This window comes from Chenopodium album, chromosome 8 (assembly GCF_948465745.1).
Source record: "Chenopodium album chromosome 8, dcCheAlbu1.1, whole genome shotgun sequence".
NCBI classification, from domain to species: Eukaryota; Viridiplantae; Streptophyta; class Magnoliopsida; order Caryophyllales; family Amaranthaceae; genus Chenopodium; species Chenopodium album.
In genome coordinates this window covers 72,721,257-72,742,896 of record NC_137841.1, presented here as the reverse complement: position 1 = coordinate 72,742,896, position 21,640 = coordinate 72,721,257, and the positions used below count along the sequence as shown (strand labels likewise).

The window sequence follows — 21,640 nt, the reverse complement described above, 5'->3', positions numbered from 1 at the left end:
AAAATGGTAATGGACAATTCACAAGTAACCCAACTTGAGACAAAATATTGATTGTCTTTAAGACTTTCATAAAGAAACCCATATTCAAGATTTGGTTTAAATATGAAGAGACTCTCCATTTTCAATCAGCTAAAGATGGCTCTAGGTTATATCATGCGTAAATGCATTAGAGTTGGCTAGATGATCACTAGCCTACATGATGTATTGTCTTTCAAATGACAACCCAAACACAACCCAAGCTCACATAACCATCGTATCAGTTCATATCAAGCTTATGTGCCTCGGTCAACTTTCATTTATATCATGGTCATGCCTTATTGTACTTCTCCAACAGTAATACGGTCTAGACACTTACGCAGTAGGCACGATCTACTACTATGTTTGGACCTCATACCCATAGCTCACTGGACTTCCCCAACTTCCAAACTCATAACAAAATGGACTGAAAAGGCCCATTTTTTTTTTTTTTTTTTTTAAAAAAAACCTAAGAAGTTAAAATAAAAAATGAGTAGAATTCCAAGTGACAAGTAATCACATATTGGCGGTTGAGAGCCGTTAGTTATTTATTTTCTCTCTCCTCATCTTACAACACATCTTCAACACAAACTCTGTTACTCTAAAAAAAACCCAGAATTTACGCATCAAAATGCCTCTAAGAGCAGCATCAATGGCGGCTGCTCCGCTCTACGCTCACCGGAGCAATTTTCTCTCTCCTAGTCAGCATCATCAGCTTCCCCCTCTTTCTTCATCTACTCTCTTACTCAAAGGTAGACTCAATTCCGACTCTAAACGACGCCGTTTTGTACTCGTTGCTCAAGCCGTTGATTCTTCGTCTACTTCTTCTTCTCCGCCATCCACCGCCGCTTCCACCGACAAATCAATCGTTCCTGATGATCAATTATCTCTCTCCAAGGTTTTATTTTCGTATTTTGACTGTTTATATATTTCTGATTTATTTAACCTAATTTGCTTTTGTATTTGAATTTAATGTGTTTGGATTCTTGAATTTTTGATGTATTAGTGATAATTTGAATACTTCTTGTTTTATTTAATAAATAACAAATGAATTAGGGTTAAATTGTTTGATTATTCCCATTTTAAATGATAATCTTTCTAATTTTGTACTGTAATGCTAATTTATGCTAGTTGAATTACTTACAGCTTGGTTAGTTTGGTTATTGAGAGTGTTAAAAGGAGGAATTATGATATAAATTAAGAATTAAATTGTGGATAAGTGGAGATGTTTCTATTAATAGGAAAATTGAACTGTGAATCACTGTAATATATCTAGTGCTGCGTGTGTATACTTAAAATTACTCGAGTATTCGAGTTCATTGTTGATCTTATTGGAGTGTTAGGTTGATCCTATGATGTAGGAAAGAATGAAATGGAATCAAATGAGAGAGGAAAGCGTAATGATGACAACTACATTAATGGATTGTTTGAGTTCTACCATGTACCCTTTTAGAGGATGTTCTCTACATAATCTAAATGGCATTACCTTTTACTTTTCAGATTTCCTTTGGTGTCGTGGGACTTGGAAGTGGAGTCACATTACTAGCGTGAGCACTTTGGAGGCCGAATATATATTTAATTTCTGTCCAAGCATAATGATTTATAGTTTCTTAGCATGTTTTCTTTGTGCAGGTATGGTTTTGGTGCCTACTTTAATATCCTTCCGGGATCAGAATGGTCGGCGTTAATGTTGACTTATGGTTTCCCTGTTGCAGTTATTGGCATGGCTCTCAAGGTGAAATATTCTGCCTAACTCAGCTACTCTTATTGGATAACTGCTATATTATGGACTTCCATACCAAAACATATTGATAAGTTGCCAAGCTAGGGAGTAGATAATGTGATTGATATCTAGCATTGCGCTGTAGTTACATCAGTAGAGTTGCAAGTTTTGAATGTTTCAGTGGACCATTTGACATAATTATCTTTACTCGGCCTCTAACTAGCTTGGGAAATCATGTGTATGCTCTATTTTTTAATCGTGATATTTGTCTTTCACTTCTTGCAGTATGCAGAACTTAAACCTGTGCCTTGTGTGACTTATTCTGATGCTGAAATGGTGCGGGAAAAGTGTGCCACTCCAGTTCTTAAGCAGGTTAGTTTCAGCTGAGTGGAAACTTAAACCATAGCTGCAGTTTTCATATGCAATTTTTATCCACCATGTGATGTGATAACCAATTTATCTGCTCTTCCCTGAGTGATATTGGATGAACTGACCCTTCCAAATTATTATAGGTAAAGACAGATGTTACCAGATTTCGGTATGGGGATGAACAACACCTTGATGAAGCGTTGAAACGGATTTTCCAATATGGCCAGGTGTGCTTTCTGACTTATCCCTTGACCTAACTTTCTTTTCCCTTCATTCCTGTCCGTGACATGCTGACAAAATACTATATCTGACCTTGTGAATATGAGATTATGAGGGGAAAAAAAAAACACCAAGACTGTCTCAAGCAGTCCTACGCTCAGTTGATTTGTGCAACCAAAGACTAGTCTGCATTGTCCATAAAATTTAGAGATCTTCAATCTGATGATTACCATATTAGCAAGTTCAAGCAAAAAGCAGTTAAAGCCTAAATGACAGCTTTTGAAACAAGAAAATTGACATTACTAACAAAGCTTTCCAGACCCATGAATATGTTTGAAGGGATGCTATCAGAGTCTCCAAGTAAGGACATTGATTTAGAGATTGCTGAGTTTTGATTTAAGCGGATATGATCAGAAAACTCCAATTGTAACCTGCAAGGACATTATTTAAGGTGCAATCATCAGCTTATCCTTATCTGGATAAACTGATCTTCAGAAATTTTTTCTATCCTCTTCATCCATTTACAACCTTATAGAGGGTTTGGCTACAAATCCATTTGTGCCATTTGATACTTTATTCAGTCACTAAAAAAATAGTGTCAGACATGTCAATCTCTTACCAGTTACCACATATTAAAGTATTACTTATGTAGCTCTGTCTCCGACATTCCTACTGCATGCCTGCATCCAACTTCTATCATATTGGTCAATGGTTTTAAACATGACCCTGAAAAAGTTGTCCTCTTGACTTTTTGGGGGAATTCTGCTGGGTTGCATTTGGAGTTTTGGACCTAACTGAAATTATGAGCTTTAGGTATGGGAAGTCAAAGAGGGAACTCTTCACAAGATACCATCTATCTGCCAGAACTTGCTTCACTCTCCATTCTGCCTAAGTGCAATAGTATCTTTCAGTCATGTTTTATTTTATTGCAGTCAATTTAATATGAGAGGCTAGAACAGATGGAAAAAATTTAGCACTGAAATTCATTCTGAAAACCAATACACATTCTTTTTTTTTTTCTTCCTTCTTGTTTCTTCGGCCCATAGTTCATTTCCTACCCAATAAGCAGTGATCTCTCCTCCTCACACATACCCCACACCTCTCTGCCACCCACACAACAAATAAAAAATTTAGCACCATCAATTTTTCGTTGAAACTGAAGCTTTAATTATATAGACCATAGACCATCACCTCCATAATTGATGTTTTGGATGAGTAGGCTAACATGTTAATATACAAACATCTGCTTTTTTGACCTCAAACTGTGTCAACCTGATTATGTAATATAACTATTGATTTAGCATTCCAATTCAGTGGAGAGCTTACAAATTGGAACTTCACGTCACCATATGATCTGTGACTTTGTTTTTTGTTTTTTTCCATTTAGGGTGGAGGTATAGCAAGAAGAAGTGCCCCTGTCCTTCAAATGATACGTGAAGAGGTATGTTTGCCTCCCATAGCCCTTATCATGAGGAATTTCTAATGATTGGATGTCTTCTAGTGTTTATTTTGAATTTTCTTACTGTAATTCAGCTATGTGTGTAATTTCCTTCGTTGAATGAATTCATCTTCACTGCTATGTTCCTTGTATAATAATAAAGTGACACGTTGGCTTTTTGGGGCAGTTTGTCATACTATAGGGTTGTATACACCTATTAGTGGATCCTGCGTGGATTCTAGTTGTAGTCATTTTACTAATTTTGGCTACTTATTCTAATTATTCTAGGTGACTGAAGATGGCAAATACTGCTTAGTTTTGGCGTTTAAGGCAAAAGATCTGCAACTTTCAGATTTTGAACGAAGACAGGTAACAAACCTTTCAACTCTTTCAGCACATGAAGTTTCTGCTTGAAACTGGCAATCATGTGACAATGAGTTTCTATCTTCTTGCATCACGCTCCAAATTCATTATACTGCAAACCTCATGGGCATATTATGGACTAACTCTTGCTTTTATTTCTTAGGCAAAATTTGCTTCATTCTTTGGACCAGGGATCACTGCTGAAGTTGGTAAGTGATTTGAATCTTCCACCCTTTCTAGTCCAATTTGGAAATCAAATTGAATTGTTCTTGATCTTTCGCTCATTAAAATTCAAAAATGAAGTCTCTGGACTCACATAGATTGTGCAAGATTTTGGTTTTGGCCTTGTAAAGAAAACTGATTGTCACAGAGGTCTAAAATCTTGTTCCCAAAATCTGATGTATGTTTATTTGCTCTGAAATAAGCCTAATAAAACACCGAAAGACCTAACATTAGGATTAAACTTCAATAGTGCCAGTATCTTAATCCAAGTAAATACTTGAACAAAAGCTGGATGGAATACACTGAAGTATATTGTCCCTCGCTCACTAAAAACAAAAATAACAAACTAAAGTAAATCCTAATACAAATTTGTAAAGCTTGAAATATTATGTCTTTAATGCTAACAATATCAGTAGTAACTAAACTAAAGTGTGTTAGAATCAGGTTCAATCATATCAGAACCAAGTCCCTGGGTCTGACCATATGTCTTTACTGTTTTATTACAGTTCTAAGGAACAAACCCTAATGAAGAACTTGTGCCCCGTATCAATAAGATTGAATTTCCTCTAAAATAATCTGAAAAACAGTAAAGTATTCTATGATTTCTGTCCCATACACACCCTAACAGAATTAACCAACTAAAGTAAATCTGATTACAAATTTGTAAGGTGTAATCATCTCCATTAAATGCTAAGTGCTAACAATGGTAGTAACTAAAGTAACCAGGTTTAACCATATTGGATCCAAGCCCCTGTGTCTGACCATATGTCAACTAAGTCATACTAGAACCAGACCCAACCATTAATTATTATCATTGTCGGCACTATATGTATAAGTCCTAATGAAGAATCTTGTGTTCCTGTGATCCTGTATTAGTAAGATCTGACTTCCTCTAAAATACTTCAGATTGTGGCCAAATTTTTTTGATATGTTACATGTACAATGCTTCTGTCAAAAAAAAGGCTTGTGCTGGTTCTATAGAAACCCTGTATAATGACGTGCTTATTTTTCTTCACTTACAGGTAAAGGAGCAGATGATCTCTACGAAGTTCGTCTCATATCTAATACACAAGCATAAAGGAGTAACCAACAGTTAAGGAACTAGTTCTTCTAGCAGCCTGATTATGAGCCTTGTAAGAATTTTGTATAGTTTGTATACATACCAGATATACTAGCATGTTAATAAACCTGCAGATTATATAATTAGCACTTCATTTATCTATGATATGGTCGTTGAGTTAACCATATACTCGTGTTTATAAAATTGTATTACAAGTCTTCAATTAAAACCTACTCTGCAATTAGTATGATTTGTTATATATATGCACGCGCACAACAGCAAAAAAATCCTATAGTAAATGACATGTATTGCTTTTTAACAGTTGTAGCAAGTGTCATGTATGATGTATCGTTGTGCCTAGGTACCACTAATGATTCTAATTTATTATGCTATGAATTTCTTTAGTTCATTTTATTTATTTCATGTTCTCTTAGCAAACTAATATTGAACACTATCCATGGTGTTATTATCTGAACAGATTGTTATCATGTTTGATAATGATCTAGGTACATAAATCAGAGAGATTTTATACGTATCAAAAGGATGGGTTGTGAGTTTTTATTTTATTTTATTTTATTTTATTTATAATTACAATAATGCAACTATAAATACTTTTTTTTTTAAAGAAATGCCACTGTAAATTGAATATGTTTTATTTATTTATTACAATAGCAAAGCTGTAAATTGATTATGAAGTAGTTTGTTAAAAGGCCTTAAGAATTTTAGAGTAGATAAGTAGATTTGTCAAAACAAAAAAAAAAAAAAAAAAAAAAAAAAAAAAAAAAAAAAAAAAAAAAAAAAAATCAAAAATATATCAAAAAGAATATCAAAACAGGATCAAACTGGATTTTCCATTAATTATGTCTACAAAATGCATTATTATCTTCCTCAAAAAGAAAATCTATGTATTAAACCCTATTCCCTACTATGATTCAGCATTTCAGCATTTAGATGAAAGAATATTAAATAAGATTTTGTAAAATTAAACATGAGGTGTAATTTTAATTTATTTTTTATTTTTGTTATTAAAAAAAATAGTATTATAAATCTTAATGGGTGTTTTTGCTAATCCCAAGGCCCAAGCCCTTCCAAATTGTTTGTAATAACATTTTTTGTCTGACTCAGACAAATCTCAGAATTTTTTTTTGTAAGGATCACAATTCTAAGGATTACAATATTCTTCTATATTCAATTGGTATTATGATTTCTTACCTTAATTAATAATCTGAAGTATACCCATTTTGGACTATAAATTATCACTGATTCTTATTTTCATTTTCACCAAAATATAATTATCATCCAAAACATTATCATAAACACATTTTATTTTTTCAAGTTGTTCACTGGGAAGGAATCCATCCATTTGTTTAAGGAGAGGTTAGTGCTTGTTTAATTATAATTTGATTGTATGATGTTTAATCCTAAAAACAATTTGGGAATTTGTTATTAAATTCTTTTATGAAATCACTTCAACAATTTTTTTTGCACATTGTTTTAAAGCATAAGAATTTTCTCTCTCAGATTACAATTTACGGCGCTCTAGGAGTAAAAACATAGTACGAGTAATTGTCATGGAGTAATTTTTTTGTTGTTGTTATACGGAATAATAGCGTTGTTAATTAATTTTTACTGTCTTAGATAAGCAGAGTAAGAAGTTTGGTTGATTAAATTTTAATGAATGTTAAAATCAGTACTAATGTTAAGTAGTTTGAAGCAGTGTTAGTTTTAGGAAAAGTACTCTTGACAATATGGATAAGTGAATAAAAAAAACATGGGAATTAATTTTGAAATTATCATTTGAGTATCTCTTCTAATCAGGTGATAAGTCTGATTACTCATTGGTTATTGTTTATAGTTTATTACTCATTTTATTTTATTGATAGTTGATATATGTTAATAATTTTGTGAAACTCTTGGGATCTTTGTCTGATAATAACTTCTTTTTTTTTTTTTTTTTGGAAAGAAGTCTGATAATAACTTAATAAAACAAAAAACATGCTTTTGATTTTATTTTAATCAATCAAATTAAAGGATACTCATCTTACTTATGTTGTTTTCTGGTATATGTAATGGTAGTCATCAAGATTTTATTTATCCTTCGAAAAGCCAGCAAAATCTATTAGTTTAAATAGAAAACATTATTATGATTCTTATGAATGAGGTAATCAATTAATTATTAGGCTAGTATTCAAAGAATGTGCATGACACAATTACTTCAAGTGATTAGAGCCTAATAATAATTAATCATGGCAAATATCAAAAATTATACTTTCTAATGTATCGAAATTAAACGTTTGCATCGAGATGGGTTAGATGGTATTGTGCACCCGAGTACACCTTCTACCGATTGAATATATAAGGCAAATATCGAAAATTATATATCTTAATTTGTTAATAATTTATCGTAACTTTAAACATTATTGTTCAAAAAATTATTATCAGATGGCAAATTCGAGCTCTTTATGGACATGGGAACAAGACAAGGCATTTGAGACAGCTTTAGCAATGCATTTTGAGGATTATTCTGAAGCTAAATGGGCGAAAATTGCATCACAAATCCCAGGAAACAAAACCATTGAAGATGTCAAGCAACACTATCATGTGTTATTTGAAGATATCATGGCAATTGAATCAGGCATGGTCCCTATACCATCATACACCCCTAGTGGCAGAGCTCATAATTTCGAGGTCCCTGTGGCTGAAGAGGAATACACGTGGGAGTCGCGTAAAGGGCAGCCGTGGTCAGAGGCTGAGCACCGCCAATTCCTGTTAGGATTGGACAGGTATGGCAAGGGAGATTGGAAAAGCATATCCAAGGAGTTTGTTAAGACAAGGTCAGCTACTCAAGTTGCAAGTCATGCACAAAAGTACTTTAAGAGGCAGGCTAATAAGCTGAAGAAAGACACCAAAAGATGGAGTATTTTCGACATTACTGCTCCTAATAAGGCTCACCCAGGCATACAAAATTACAGTAGCAGTAGCAGTGGCAGTGGCAGTGGCAGTGGCAGTAGCAATTATGAATATGCTCCTAAGGGAAATGAAATGAACTCTGCCATCAACCAGGCAATGTTTCAGGAGGGTTTCATCGAGGTGCAGCCCATGCAGCAACAAGTTCCGGTGGTTGTACCACAGGAATATATGTCACCCCCCGAAAGCTGGTGTCTCGAGGATGAACTGGCTGCAGATTTTAATGTTAATGAGTGTTTGTCGCAACTTCCACCCCTGTGAATTTGTTAGTACCTTAGTTCAAAGTATTAACAGGGGAAATTGGTAGTTTAAAGTATTAAGCAGGGGAAATTGGTAGTTTAAAGTATTAAGCAGGGGAAATTGGTAGTTCAAAGTATTAAGTATGTGGGTATGAACAGAACATGTAGCTTCTTTGAGTTTATGCTTCTAGGTTATTGAACACATTTTCTTTTAGTAAAAATGTAAATGTAAGTAGAAGAAATATCAAAGGAAGCTATTGGTTTTATGTTGCCAGAATTCAGTTTGTGCGTGATTGTTAAATTGAATTGGGATTAATTATATGTTTAATTGGGCATATTTAATCTATAGAATGGTTACAGGATAAGTAGTAGCTTGTTCAAATCAATGCAGCCCACGAAAGGGTGAAGGGAGGACAGACGGAAGTGTGAACTTAGTAAGACATGTCCAATTGACCCCAACTTAAAAGTTTATCTAGCAACTTACAAGTTTATTTACAGGAAAAAGACTAGAAACTTAAGCACACAATACTGTAAAATATCCTGCCTCAACTGAAAGCCGTAATCTCTTTGCTGGATATTTGAAGACTGAAAAATAAAGTAATGGTCTATTCTCAAGTTGGTAATCAAAAACTATACTTCGTATCATGTTTGCTTTCAGACATCTGAGTTGATTATTATGAGAAGTGGCTTACCAGTTACCAGCTGCTCAGTGTGATAAGCACGCTGACAGCTGAAAACAGAAAAATCAGGCAGTATGAACTATGAAGTATTTACTTCATAATGGAGTAATAACTTACAAACTATATACTCGTATGTAAGTTTGGTAGCAACTAGCAAGACATGATAACAAAGGGGATATATTGAAACATCTGAAAGTTGATTCATGTTACGAGTTTTGGAAGCAATTACATACAAATAGTTGGGAAATCTTCCTGCCCAACTAGGGTTCTTAGCCTCACAAAAGCCTACACTAAAAATGGCTGTGCTATTGTGCTACAATCATATATGAAGTCTAACAAAGTCCTAAAACTGTACTACTCTAGCATCGAGACTAAGAAAGCAAGAATCAAAATAATAAATCTTCCAGAATCATCTCAGGATCATCTTTGATCAGCTATCAAGACTAAGAAGCAAAATAATGTCTTCCAGAATCATCCCAGGATCATCTTTGATAAGCTATCGAGACTAAGAAGCAAAATAAGAAGTCTTCCAGAATCATCCCAGGATCATCTTTGATAAGCTATCGAGACTAAGAAGCAAAATAATAACTCTTCCAGAATCATCCCAGTATCATCTTTGATAAGCTATCGAGACTAAGAACCAAATAACAAGTCTTCCGGAATCATCCCAGGATCATCTTTGATCAACTACCTGCTGAGTCACTGACAAGCAAACATACCAAAATAGTTCATCAGCTTTCCATATCAAAGAGACCAAGGCTAGCTCAATCTTTTCATCACTAAAGCGCAGCATTTAAGAAAATGAATGTAGAAATTTTAAAGAAAGTGGGATCCTTTTCATATAACAGAAGGTCCTGTAGTCCGGTTACTAGGAAAAATGAGTATATTATTATTATTCGTAACTCCTAACTTATTGAAATAAGAGGATAATCCAGCAACTGAAGATTTTCATGCATCTTGTATGATATACAGTTTAGCTAAAGTTGTTCAATTCGGTTTGCAAACATGATCAAAATTAAGCTTTTTTTTTTCTGTAGGTAGGGTTAAGAAATAGTTTTCAAGGCAGAGACCATGAAGGAGCATACAGAAGACCATTAGTGTAAGATTGAATAATACAATTAACAATGCACAAAAGAATCCATCAAATAAGAATTCATACCAGGTGGAGTATCATCATTGGAACTTGATTCTACTTCAATTTCAGAATCACTCTTCACCCTTGTTTGATCAACAAGCTTAACGCGCTTGTATCTATTAAGTCTGCAATCACATTAGATAAGACCATGAAATTAATCTGCTGTTTGTAAACGAGCATCATCCAAAACTATCCGCACAAAATTAAGGTAAACCATAAATGATGAAAAATTCAGCTTTGACAATCAGAATATACAAGTTTGAAGGTTGAACAAATGTACATACCTTTTGTGATCATGAACTATGGAATACTCAATTATTTGACTGGCTGACAGCCAATTGGTTTGAAGTTTTGAGCACATACAAGGATTTTTTTACAAAAATATCAATTGTAGACAACTATCTAACAGTACAAACATGAAACAAGCATTCATATCATAAAAAGGAAGCAGATTGTTGAATTCACATCTAACCTACTTTTATGAATGGAGCAGCAATTTGTTTATCTATTCTTACCATTTACATATAGGCTACCAGATTTTCACACAGAAGTTGCTTAACATACAATAGAAATGCTTAGATGTAGCGGGAAAATTTATTTCAGACAACAAATGCTCTAATTGCAACACTTACACTGAAACCTCCAAGGAGGTAAAACATATTAACAACCATTATTTATTATAAACTTCATTCACCTCGAATGCTTATGTGGAAGGCAAGATAAAAGAATACCTAGGATCAAGCATTTATTTGATTTAATTGTAAATATGTTGAAATTCATTTGACATATCAAGCAATAAACTATGATTTACCTTAAAGAAGAAATATATTTTTCAACGAGCTCTCTCTCTTCAGCATTATAACTAAACCACTTGTCCTTGAAGTCAATTTGTTCTGGACTTCCCACTTCTGTAAATTTGAAGAGCTAAGCAGTCAGTATTCTGAACAAAGCACTCAGATCAAGATTTAAACGAATCATATGCAATAATTCAAACGACAGCAGAAATATAAAGTGGAAATAAAGTTTGCAGTTTTACAACTGACCTTGAAGAAGTAAGTTTGAATCACCATAACATGTAAGCCTCCAAAAAGCATGGCCACTGTCATCTAAAAAGACTGAATCTGTCCTTACAGCATCTGATCTTCGTCTCTCTGTAAAATATTGTCAACAGATGAGATATCAGATATCAAACAGTTCACAAATATCCCATAATTTGGCAATTCAGAAAACAAAGGCTATCAAATACTTTGTATATGCATTCATACTTACTGCACAACTAGATTTGGCGTCTGGTTATCTAATTTTCAATGCAGAGGTGAGGTGATGGGGATTATCAAGGTATATATTAGGAACTATATATCAGACAAAAGAATTGTGCAAACAAGGCAACTAGCTTTTTTAGCCAAGTGTATTAATGGAGTAGAAATTAAAATAAAGAAACAAATAAAACTAAATAAATATTGACCGTTGTTTAAAATTACAATCCCTAGACTGTTAAGTGTAATTTTTTCAAAAAACTAAGATTCCACATGAAGACATCATCCATCCATTGCAATAGCTAAGCTGAAGTCGGCTACAACAGCTGAAATACATACCATCTGTTTGAAGCCTTATGTATGTATTACTCACCAAGTCAATTAAACACAAATAGCTTCGAAATGAAGTGTAATGAACAAGATAAAGGATAAAAAAAAACGTGCTGAAACTTTATAGGAAACTATAATAAATATGACATAATTAGAGATCAATGCATTAATGTGGATTGTATCTCCATCACAATATGATTTACTAGTGTGCAAAACCATTGGAAAGACATGTGACGTTCCCTGAACTTATGTCCAACCATAAAATCCATGGCAGATTAATTCAAGAAAAAGCTAGACTAATTGAAGCCAAGCAAAGTCATACTTTTAGGCATTGAGTCCATGGCTTCCAGCAACTCTGCACGTGCAAGCTCAGTTTCTTCTTTTATCTTTGAAATGATAGAATCATGTTCAGAGATAGTAAGAGGTACACCATTTTTTGCAAGCACTGCTGTAGCAATTTTCTCCTGTAGCTTGCGCTTTGCCTCCCTTTCCTGCATAAGTTACAGAGCTTAAATAAAACACCTAGCTCAGCACCTATTATCATAAAGTTGCTGAATACAATACCTTTTCCCTAGCTGCATTTATACTTTCTTTTGCTTCCTTCTCTCTTTCAACAAACTTCATCTTTTGTTCATCTATCCAAGTCCTCATTTTTCTAGAAAGGTGAAGACATATTAGCTGTCACTCCTCTCTTCTGGAAGTATGAAATGATAAATCATACGCTCCACTTACTTGGTAGAAAGTGACTCATCACAAAGAAAAGTTAGAAGTCTGAGTTTTTGCGAGGATTCCAACATCTCATACCCATCACATCCTTTGTCCAAGCAATCCTCAGGGAAGTCCTCCAATTCAAGCTCAGATTCAGAGAGGCATCTTTTTAGGGAATGTATCCAAGAATCTTTGTCATTAGCAGGGCTTAAGGAAAGAGATCTGAAAAGGTTACAAGGACAATACATTACCATGATGATAGAATTAATTTAACAAGCACCAACACTGGGAAGAGAAGTTCTTACTCTTCGTCTTCCTCTTCCTCTTCCTCTTCATCCATTTCCTCCAGAATAAAAGACGATAACTGGATAAGAAACTGGACAGTAGAAGAGCATTTTCCCTTGCGCCTACTCCGTCCGCACACTATATCTCTCAGTACAGATTCAGGTTGTCCTTTCCTAACGTTCAGAACCTAGGCAATAAGATAAGTTAAGTATAAAAGGAAAAAAAAAAAAAAAAAAAGGCACTAAACCTTGTCCACCAGTACTAGTCAGTTGCCACTGTACACGTGAAGCGGAAAACCACCATATATATCATTGAATCCAAGTAATCAAACACAGACATCACCCACATAAAACAGCTATGAAATAAATATACACGCTGAGGAGGAGAAACAAAGATGAATAACCAAAAAAGAAGCACAAGTACAACTAAAAGCAATGTTGGCTTATGTAAACTGTACAGTAAATAACAGCTTGCCAGTGACCCAGATCACAAATGCAGCTATACTGCGTATTGCGTAACACTTCATACTCTAAGATCAAAACCTTAGTAGCTCTGATCTAAGAACTTAAATCCACATCCATGAGTCAACAAAGTTGATAAATAAAGTTGAAAAATATACCCTTTACCAAGAATATAGTTTTTCTAATAATAAATTAATAAGAAAGATATTTCAATGTATTACCTCACCAAAAGAAGAGCAGAATTCCAAAAATTGCAAAGCATGTCCAGCATCATCAGGAAGCAAGTCAATCCCAGCCACATTGGTCAACAAGCTGCCTGGGGGAAGTGGGGGCAAGATAACTTCCACAGCAATATGATCAGCATCTGTTTCTTTCTGGCGTTTGCGAGACTTCACCTTTGGCTCTGCTTGATCTTTGGCCTTTTTAACTTTCATTGTTTCTTTCTTACAAGTGTTATCACTCATCTTCTCATCTGTTTTAGTAACTTCCTGAGGGGCATTGAATTTCCTAGGACTTCTTCTCACATTATGCTTGTCATCATTACCATCCATCTCTTCCTTTTTGATGACTTGTTGGGGGATGTTGAATTTTCTCGGACTCCTTCTTAGGGAAATCTCAGTAGTTTTTCTGGGGCTACTCACAGCACCATTATCTTCAGCAACTTCAAACCTCTCCTTGAGCCCTTCCGCCACTCCCTCCTGCTTGGCTTTTTTTGCCTTCTTATTATTAGGACTTGAGGGTGGAGATTGAGAATTTAAGGTTGTAGTACACGATCCATCAAAAGAATTTTCCTTCCCTTGTTTCGTCGGAGAAATCACCGCAGCCCCCTGCCAACAAATATTATATTCACAACAATCCGACAAGTTAGTGACCACAACACTAGTCCAATTTCAATAAAAACTATAGAATGCCATAATATACATCACATCCACCTCAGTTGAAGCTGCTGATTTCTTGGAGGAAGTTGCCTTGCATTTGACAATCCGCTCCTGACACACATCATGACCCTTGACAATCAATAACTCTGAAACTGAGGAAAACCCAGTTGCTTTTGCTGTATGGGCAAGAATGCCAGTGGGCTTGTGGCCCTTTTTCTTCCTGTCATAGAAATTGCAACATTAAAATTTCACATTCAGATCCGGAAATGTCTAACACCACCTTGGGCAAGAATTTACCTAGAAGCTTAAAACAATGTTGACACAAATAAATATACATAAGCAAAATATACCCAGGGGATCAAAGTTGGTGAGAAAATTACCTGCAAAAACTGCAGTTACATATGTCTCTGCACTTAGGACAATTCCAGTTATCAAGAGTTGCCATCTCTTCTGCATTCTCTCCATACCTAAGATGACAACCCAAAAAAAAAACACAATATTACATTTTTGGTAACATTAGATCCTCTCGTAGTAAACTAAAAATTCTTTTCATTTCCAAAGCATACCTATTTAGGAGGCACTTGTGGCAGAACTTGACTGGACATTGCTTATCTCCCTTCATGTTCTTGCATCCTGCAGTGAAGTCCATTGTTTTTTGACGGCACTATAGAAACATTTTGTCAATTCATTAGAACAAATACAACAAAAAGAAAGCCAATTGTGTAAACTACTTCAATTCTAATGATTCACATTATCAGATTATCAGTTATATATGATAAACACGTATAACCTCTCAAACAAGTCCTACACGTTACTTAAATGGCAACATTGAAAATTCAGGCATGCCATTTGAGAAGAAAATAACACTTCAAAAACTGCAACAAACATGATCATTTCTTACATTAAACTTACAGACATTATACCATTCTTGTAACATGGCACCATAGTTGCCAACTTTTCATCTAGTTCTCTCATAAACGCGTATGTTATTATCCTCAGCAACAAAAGTTAATAATATACTGATGCATTATTAATCAACCTCTACTATTCAATCAAGGCATCTACTCATTTCAGCAGCATGAAAGCCTTGAAAACCTAAATCATACAAAGTACTCCATAATATACCTCATTCTAACTATTAAGCTTAAATCATATGAATATAAATTATACCATTCTATACAAAGTACTAAGTGTAGAGAACTCGAGCACACGACTTTCAAAGTACTAGGGCTAACACCTAATCCAAAATTATAGTTCTAAGATCACCAATTCATGAAATGTACATTGTAACTTCGACCATTAAGACCCAACAAACACATAACAAAAACACATGAATAACTGAATACCCCATAAAACTATACAATACTATAAATTTAGGGTATAATCTATTTAATTATCACCAATTTATACAAAATAAACAAGTGCAACCCCAAAATATTCAACCCATTTCCCCCCTAAACCCTAATAAAAATTATCTCTCACAAGTATTTATTATCGCAAAAATCAACAGCATTAACATGATACAAAATCAAATCTAGGGTTTATCTGCAATCAATTCAAAAACAAGATTTACCCAGAAAAATTTCAAACCTAAGAAATGGTAAAAACCCATTAAAATTAAAAAAGAGGGGAATTATATACATATATACCTGATGACAGGTCTTGCCATTTTGAGAATCATAAATTCTACCACCAACAACTCGAACACCAGGATCTTTACTACGCTTAGGTTGCTTCAGATCTTCAGCTTTCTGGGTCTCCATTTTCGTCTCCACTTCTTGATTGTTGACGACCTTCGTCTTCTCCTCTTTCTTCTTCTTCTCAGAAGCAGCAGCAGCAGCAACAGGACTAGAAGGTACCGCCATTAAAATCCCTCTGCAAAAAGCTAAGTGGGGTTGTAGGAGAGAAAGTGGAGGAGAGAGAATTATTCAGAAAGAAGATGAAATGGGGTTTTGGAGAAATGTGTTGTATTAATTGCAGAGAAATTGGATTTAAAGGCGGGACATTTTTCGAAGTTTTTGGGAAAGATTTTTGGAATAAGGAATTGGGCGCCAATTTGATTTATTTCATTCCAACTTCTTTTTTTAGGCCAAAATTTTGGGCTAGGGTGCCATGTTACGTATGGGTTCAAATGTTCAATTTTAGTACTTTTAAAAGTATTTCATATTGTATTAGAAAAGCGACATTAAAATACCCACCAATTTGCAACAATATTTGTGCAAAATTAGCTTCCCTATAAAAAAAATTTGTTTTTCCATATACTTTTATTACTATCTCTCTCTACCTTTTTGTAAACCTCATGTAAATTTATCTTTCCAATATACATTTACTTTTTTTTATTTAACTTCATTAGTTCATTAATACCCGCGAAATCAAACCAAAAGGGCCGTTCTTTCTCTTCATAAATTTTGATTAAAATCTTTAACTAGGGTTAGTTTTATTATTATTATAATAACAATATTGAAAATAAAAGTAGTTTCAGTTTTATTAAGTACTACTCCCTCCGTCCCTAAATTACATTCCTCTTTCTAGCATTTATTCCTCACATAATAGAGAGAAAGAAAAATGTAATTTAGGGACGGAGGGAGTAGGTTAAAATCCCATGCAATGCACGATTGTTAAATATTTTTTACAATAATATTACAAAATACAAAGTATATAAAAGGTATGCAGAAATATTTCATTTGGGTATAGATGGAATATGATTGTCAAATTGGAAAGAAAATATCATAAGGTATAAATAGTTTACTTAAAGATTTTGTAAAAAGAAAAAAGGGTTTTCTAAGCTATGCCCCCCAAGTTTTTCGGTTTCTAAGCTTTACCCATGCTTTTTCAAAGTTATAAGTTGTGCCCTCCACCTCACGATATTTTATCAATAATACCCTTTAACATCCATATCCGTTAACGAAAATTAAGTTATTTTACCAACACTGGTATCGTGGCGTTATTAATTTGACACATGTCTCGTTCTAATTGGTTTAACACTTTTTAAAAAACAAAAAAAAAAATGATAAAAAAAAAAGGTTATTGTTAATAAAAATTAGTGAGGTTGGGGGCACAACTTAAACGTTTGAAAAAAGCATGGGCACAGCTTAGAAACCAATAAAGTTTGGGGGCATAACAAAAAACCCAAGGAAAAAAAATGAAAAAGGCGTGAATTTTTTTTACAAGGTAATGACTAGAGCTGTCAATTCGGGTAAACGGGCCGGGTTTGGGTCGAGTAATAGTGGGTCGGGTCAACTCGGGTCGGGTCAATTCGGATTAATTCCATAACCTATGCGGGTCGGGTTTGGGTTGGGTAATGTTTGAGTCGGGTCACGTCGGGTCATACTTCTTATCGAGTTTGGGTCTGGTTACATTCGGGTCGGGTGAACAATAGGTCGGGTTTAATTCGGGTTAAAACGGGTTAGGCCGTCAGGGTAATTCTCGGGTTCGAGTCGGTTCGGTTCAAGACAATAATTTGCGGGTTAGAATTAGGTCGGGTCATTCTCAGGTTTGAGTCGGGTTCAGTTTAAGACAATAATTTGCGGATTATAATCAAGTCGGGTCATTCTCGGGCTCAAGTCGGGTTCGATTCAAGTCAATACTTTGCGGGTTATAATCAGGTTGGTCATTTCCAAGTTGGGTCATTCTCGAATTCAAGTCAGGCTATGTTCAAGTCAATAATTTGCAGGTTACAATCAGGTCGAGTCATTTCCAAGTCAGTTCATATTCAGGTTCAACTAACTATAAATAGATAATTATAATTTTTATCAAGCTAATTATTTCCATTGACTATAATATATATGACAATATACTAGGAAACTATAGTCTATAATTTAGGAAGATAATTAACTCATTTGACCATACAACAAATATATACTATATTTAACTCTTAAATTTGAGGATGGTGCTCCTTTCTTTTGCTGGCCTGGACCGACTTGGTCTCCCTAGACAAAATGCTTTGATCAACAATAATAAGGTGGTCTAAATTGCATTTAAGGTGATTTGAAATCGGGTCAGGAACAATTTGGGTTGAATTTAGGTCGGGTGAATAACAAGTCGTGTTAATTTCGAGTCGGGTTAGTAACAAATCGGGTTGAATTTTTGGGTCGGGTAAGTAATACGTCTGGTAAAATTCGCGTCAGGTCAATAAAAAGTCGGGTTGAATTTGGGTCAGGTCAATAACAAGTCGGGTTGATTTCGGATCGGGTTTGTAACAGGTTGGGTTAAATTCGGGTCGGGTTAGGAACGGGTCGGGTTGAATTCAGTTGAGGTAAGTAACAAGTCGCATTAAATTCGGGTTTTGACGGGTTAAAACGGGTTTGGGTCAATTTCGGTTCAAGTCGGGTTCGGTGCAAGTTAATTAAATTGGCCGTTGTAAACAGGTAAATCAGTGCAAGTTGTAAATCAGTAAATTGGTCGTTTAAAAACAAATTGGATGGTTCCACACACCCAATTGGACTCCATGAGGGTATTAGAGACCATGGTAAACATTTTGGCAAATTTTATTTTCGGGCGAAAAAAAGTAAAAAAAATCCAAAATTGAAGGCAATATCCACGCTTTTTGAGAAATTTTGGAGGTTTCGGGTCCCGGTATCGAAAAGTCTTGAAATTCTATGGGATACATCCCGAGGTCATATAATGCCGTTTGGAACCATGTATGATCATTATTTGTTGTCATAAATGTTCGTGGTAGACTTGAATTAATGAAATCGGTGCAAGTTGTAAACCGGTAAATTGGTCGTTTAAAGTCAAATTGGATGGCTCCATCCACCCAATTGGAGGGTATTAAGGACCATGGTAAACATTTCGGCAATTTTTATTTTTGAACAGAAAAAAGTCAAAAAATTCCAAAATTGAAGGCTAATATATACGTTTTTTGAAAATTTTTGGACGTTTCGGGGCCAGTGTAGAAAAGTCTTGATATTTTAGGGGATACATCTTTGGGTCATATAATAATGTTTGGAACCATATATGATCATTTTATGTTGTCATAAATGTTCGTATCATGCTCGAGTTAACGAAATCCGTGAAAGTTGTAAACCGGTAAATTGGCCTTTTAAAGGCAAATTGGATGGTTCCACCAACTCAATTGGATTTCCGGAGGGTATAAGGACCATGGTAAACGTTTCGGCAATTTTTATTTCCGGGCGAAAAAAAGTCAAAAAATTCCAAAATAGAAGACTAATACCCACGTTTTTTGAGAAATTTTGGAGATTTTGGGGCCTGGTTTGGAAAAATCTCGAAATTCTAGGGGATACATCTCAGGGTCATATAATGCCGTTTGGAACCATATGTTCATTATTTGTTGCCATAAATGTTCGTTGAAGGCTTGAGTTAATAAAATCGGTGCAAGATGTAAACCGTGAATAGGCCGTTTAAAGGCAATTTGGATGGTTCCACCCACCCTATGGGACTCCCGGACAGTATTAGGGATCATGGTAAAAATTTCGGCAATTTTTGTTTCCGGACGAAAAAAAGTCAAAATTTTCAAAATTGAAGGCTATCCACGCTTTTTGAGAAATTTTGGAGGATTCGAGGCCCGGTGTAGAAAAGTCTTGAAATTCCAGGGGATACATCTCGGGGTCATATAATGACGTTTGGAACTATATTTGATCATTATTTGTTGTCATGAATGTTCGTGGTATGCTTGAGTTAAAGAAATCGGTGCAAGTTGTAAATCGCTAAATTGGCCGTTTAAAGGCAAATTGGATGGTTCCACCCACCCAATTGGACTCCCGTATGGTATTAGTGACCATGGTAACCATTTCGGCAATTTTTATTTCCGGACGAAAAAAAGTCGAAAAATTCCAAAATTGAAGGCTTATATCCACGTTTTTTGAGAAATTTCGAAGGTTTCCAGGCTCGATGTCGAAAACCCTCGAAAATTTAAGGGATACATATCGAGTCATATAATGGCGTTTGGAATCATGTATAATCATTATATGTTGTCATAAATGTTCGTGGTACGCTTGAGTTAATAAAATTGGTGCAAGTTGTAAATCGGTATATTGGTCGTTTGAAGGCAAATTTGATGGTTCCACCCATTCAATTGGACTCCCGAAGGGTATTAGTGACCATGGTAAACATTTCTGCGATTATTATTTATGGGCGAAAAAAAGTTGAAAAATTCCAAATTGAAGACTAGTATGCACGCTTTTTGAGAAATTTCGAAGGTTTTCAGACCCAGTGTCGAAATGCCTCGAAAATTTTAGGGATACATATCGGGGTCATATAATGCTGTTTGGAATCATGTATAATCTTTATATGTTGTCATAAATGTTCGTGGTAGGCTCGATCCGAGTTAATGAAATCGGTGCGAGTTGTAAAACCGGTAAATTGGTCGTTTAAAAGAAAATTGGATGGTTCCATCAACCAAATTGGACCCCCAGAGGTTATTAAGGACCATGATAAACATTTCGGCAATTTTTATTTTTAGGCGAAAAAAGTAAAAAAATTCAAAAATTGAAGGCTTTTTTAGAAATTTTGGAGTCTTCGGAGCCTGGTGTCTAAAAGTCTTAAAATTCTAGGGAATACATCCCAGGGTCATATAATGTCGTTTAGAATCATATGTAATCATTATTTGTTGTCATAAATGTTTGTGGTAGGCTTGAATTAATGAAATCGGTGCAAGTTGTAAACCGGTAAATTGGTCGTTTAAAGACAAATTGGATGCTTCCACCTATCCAATTAAGCATCAATTGGACTACCGGAGGGTATTATAGACCATGGTAAACATTTCGACAATTTTTATTTTCAGGCGAAAAAAATAAAAAAAAAATCAAAAATTGAAGGCTATCCACGTTTTTTGAGAAATTTTAGAGGTTTTGGGGCTCGGTGTCGAAATTTTTTGAATTCTAGGGGATATATCTCAGGGTCATACAATGCCGTTATATATGATCATTATATGTTGTCATAAATGTTCATGGTAGGCTTGAGTTAATGAAATCGGTGCAAGTTGTAAACCGGTAAATTGGTCGTTTAAAGGTAAATTGGATGGTTCCACTCACCCAATTGGACCACCGGAGGGTGTTAAGGACCATGATAAACATTTCGGCAATTTTTATTTCCAGACGAATAAAAGTCAAAAAATTCCAAAATTAAAGGCTAATATTCACACTTTTTTAGAAATTTTAGAGGTTTCGGGGCTCGGCGTCGAAAAGTTTTGAAATTCTAGGGGATATATCTCAGGGTCATATAATTCCGTTTGAAATTATATATGATCATTATTTGTTGTCATAAATGTTCATGGTAGGCTTGAGTTAATGAAATCAGTGCAAGTTGTAAACCGGTAAATTAGTCGTTTAAAG

General features: G+C 34.8%; 3 protein-coding genes across 4 annotated transcripts; 2 read left to right on the top strand and 1 right to left on the bottom strand.

Annotated features, from left to right (window-relative positions):
* Positions 1 to 532: 532 nt before the first annotated feature.
* LOC145642307 (uncharacterized) lies at positions 533 to 5,596 on the top strand. Its single transcript, XM_081693435.1, has 9 exons — positions 533 to 913; positions 1,516 to 1,562; positions 1,648 to 1,750; positions 2,024 to 2,110; positions 2,251 to 2,334; positions 3,714 to 3,767; positions 4,053 to 4,133; positions 4,291 to 4,336; positions 5,372 to 5,596. Exons 1-9 carry the CDS (start codon positions 647 to 649, stop codon positions 5,425 to 5,427), a joined length of 825 nt encoding a protein of 274 aa, XP_081549561.1. The 5' UTR covers positions 533 to 646; the 3' UTR covers positions 5,428 to 5,596.
* Positions 5,597 to 5,731: 135 nt separating this feature from the next.
* LOC145642306 (transcription factor SRM1-like) lies at positions 5,732 to 8,881 on the top strand. The gene has a single exon (XM_081693433.1). The coding sequence runs from the start codon at positions 7,723 to 7,725 to the stop codon at positions 8,635 to 8,637; it is 915 nt and encodes a 304-aa protein (XP_081549559.1). The 5' UTR covers positions 5,732 to 7,722; the 3' UTR covers positions 8,638 to 8,881.
* A 578-nt stretch (positions 8,882 to 9,459) lies between these two features.
* On the bottom strand, positions 9,460 to 16,383 carry LOC145556584 (uncharacterized). Of its 2 annotated transcripts, none has more exons than XM_081618237.1 (13): positions 15,998 to 16,383; positions 14,915 to 15,012; positions 14,729 to 14,815; positions 14,403 to 14,568; positions 13,692 to 14,297; positions 13,030 to 13,196; positions 12,749 to 12,946; positions 12,581 to 12,671; positions 12,339 to 12,507; positions 11,474 to 11,581; positions 11,242 to 11,338; positions 10,455 to 10,555; positions 9,460 to 9,997 (listed from the first exon to the last, which is right to left on the bottom strand). In XM_081618237.1, the coding sequence occupies exons 1-13, from the start codon at positions 16,211 to 16,213 to the stop codon at positions 9,969 to 9,971; spliced, it is 2,133 nt and encodes a 710-aa protein (XP_081474363.1). In that variant the 5' UTR covers positions 16,214 to 16,383; the 3' UTR covers positions 9,460 to 9,968. The 2 variants fall into 2 exon arrangements, with proteins under 2 accessions (XP_081474363.1, XP_081474364.1); XM_081618238.1 differs by having other exon boundaries at positions 12,749 to 12,931.
* Between the last annotated feature and the right edge of the window lie 5,257 nt (positions 16,384 to 21,640).

Excerpts from the sequence above, each read along its gene's own strand:
- LOC145642306 (XM_081693433.1), top strand. The coding sequence starts at position 7,723 with ATGGTATTGTGCACCCGAGTACACCTTCTACCGATTGAATATATAAGG.
- LOC145642307 (XM_081693435.1), top strand. The coding sequence starts at position 647 with ATGCCTCTAAGAGCAGCATCAATGGCGGCTGCTCCGCTCTACGCTCAC. Across the intron at positions 2,111-2,250 it reads CCACTCCAGTTCTTAAGCAG|GTAAAGACAGATGTTACCAG; the intron begins GTTAGTTTCAGC and ends AAATTATTATAG. Across the intron at positions 2,335-3,713 it reads GGATTTTCCAATATGGCCAG|GGTGGAGGTATAGCAAGAAG; the intron begins GTGTGCTTTCTG and ends TTTTCCATTTAG.
- LOC145556584 (XM_081618237.1), bottom strand. The coding sequence starts at position 16,213 with ATGGCGGTACCTTCTAGTCCTGTTGCTGCTGCTGCTGCTTCTGAGAAG. Across the intron at positions 12,947-13,029 it reads GAGGAAGAGGAAGACGAAGA|ATCTCTTTCCTTAAGCCCTG; the intron begins GTAAGAACTTCT and ends TAACCTTTTCAG. Across the intron at positions 11,339-11,473 it reads TTCAAACTTACTTCTTCAAG|AAGTGGGAAGTCCAGAACAA; the intron begins GTCAGTTGTAAA and ends TCAAATTTACAG.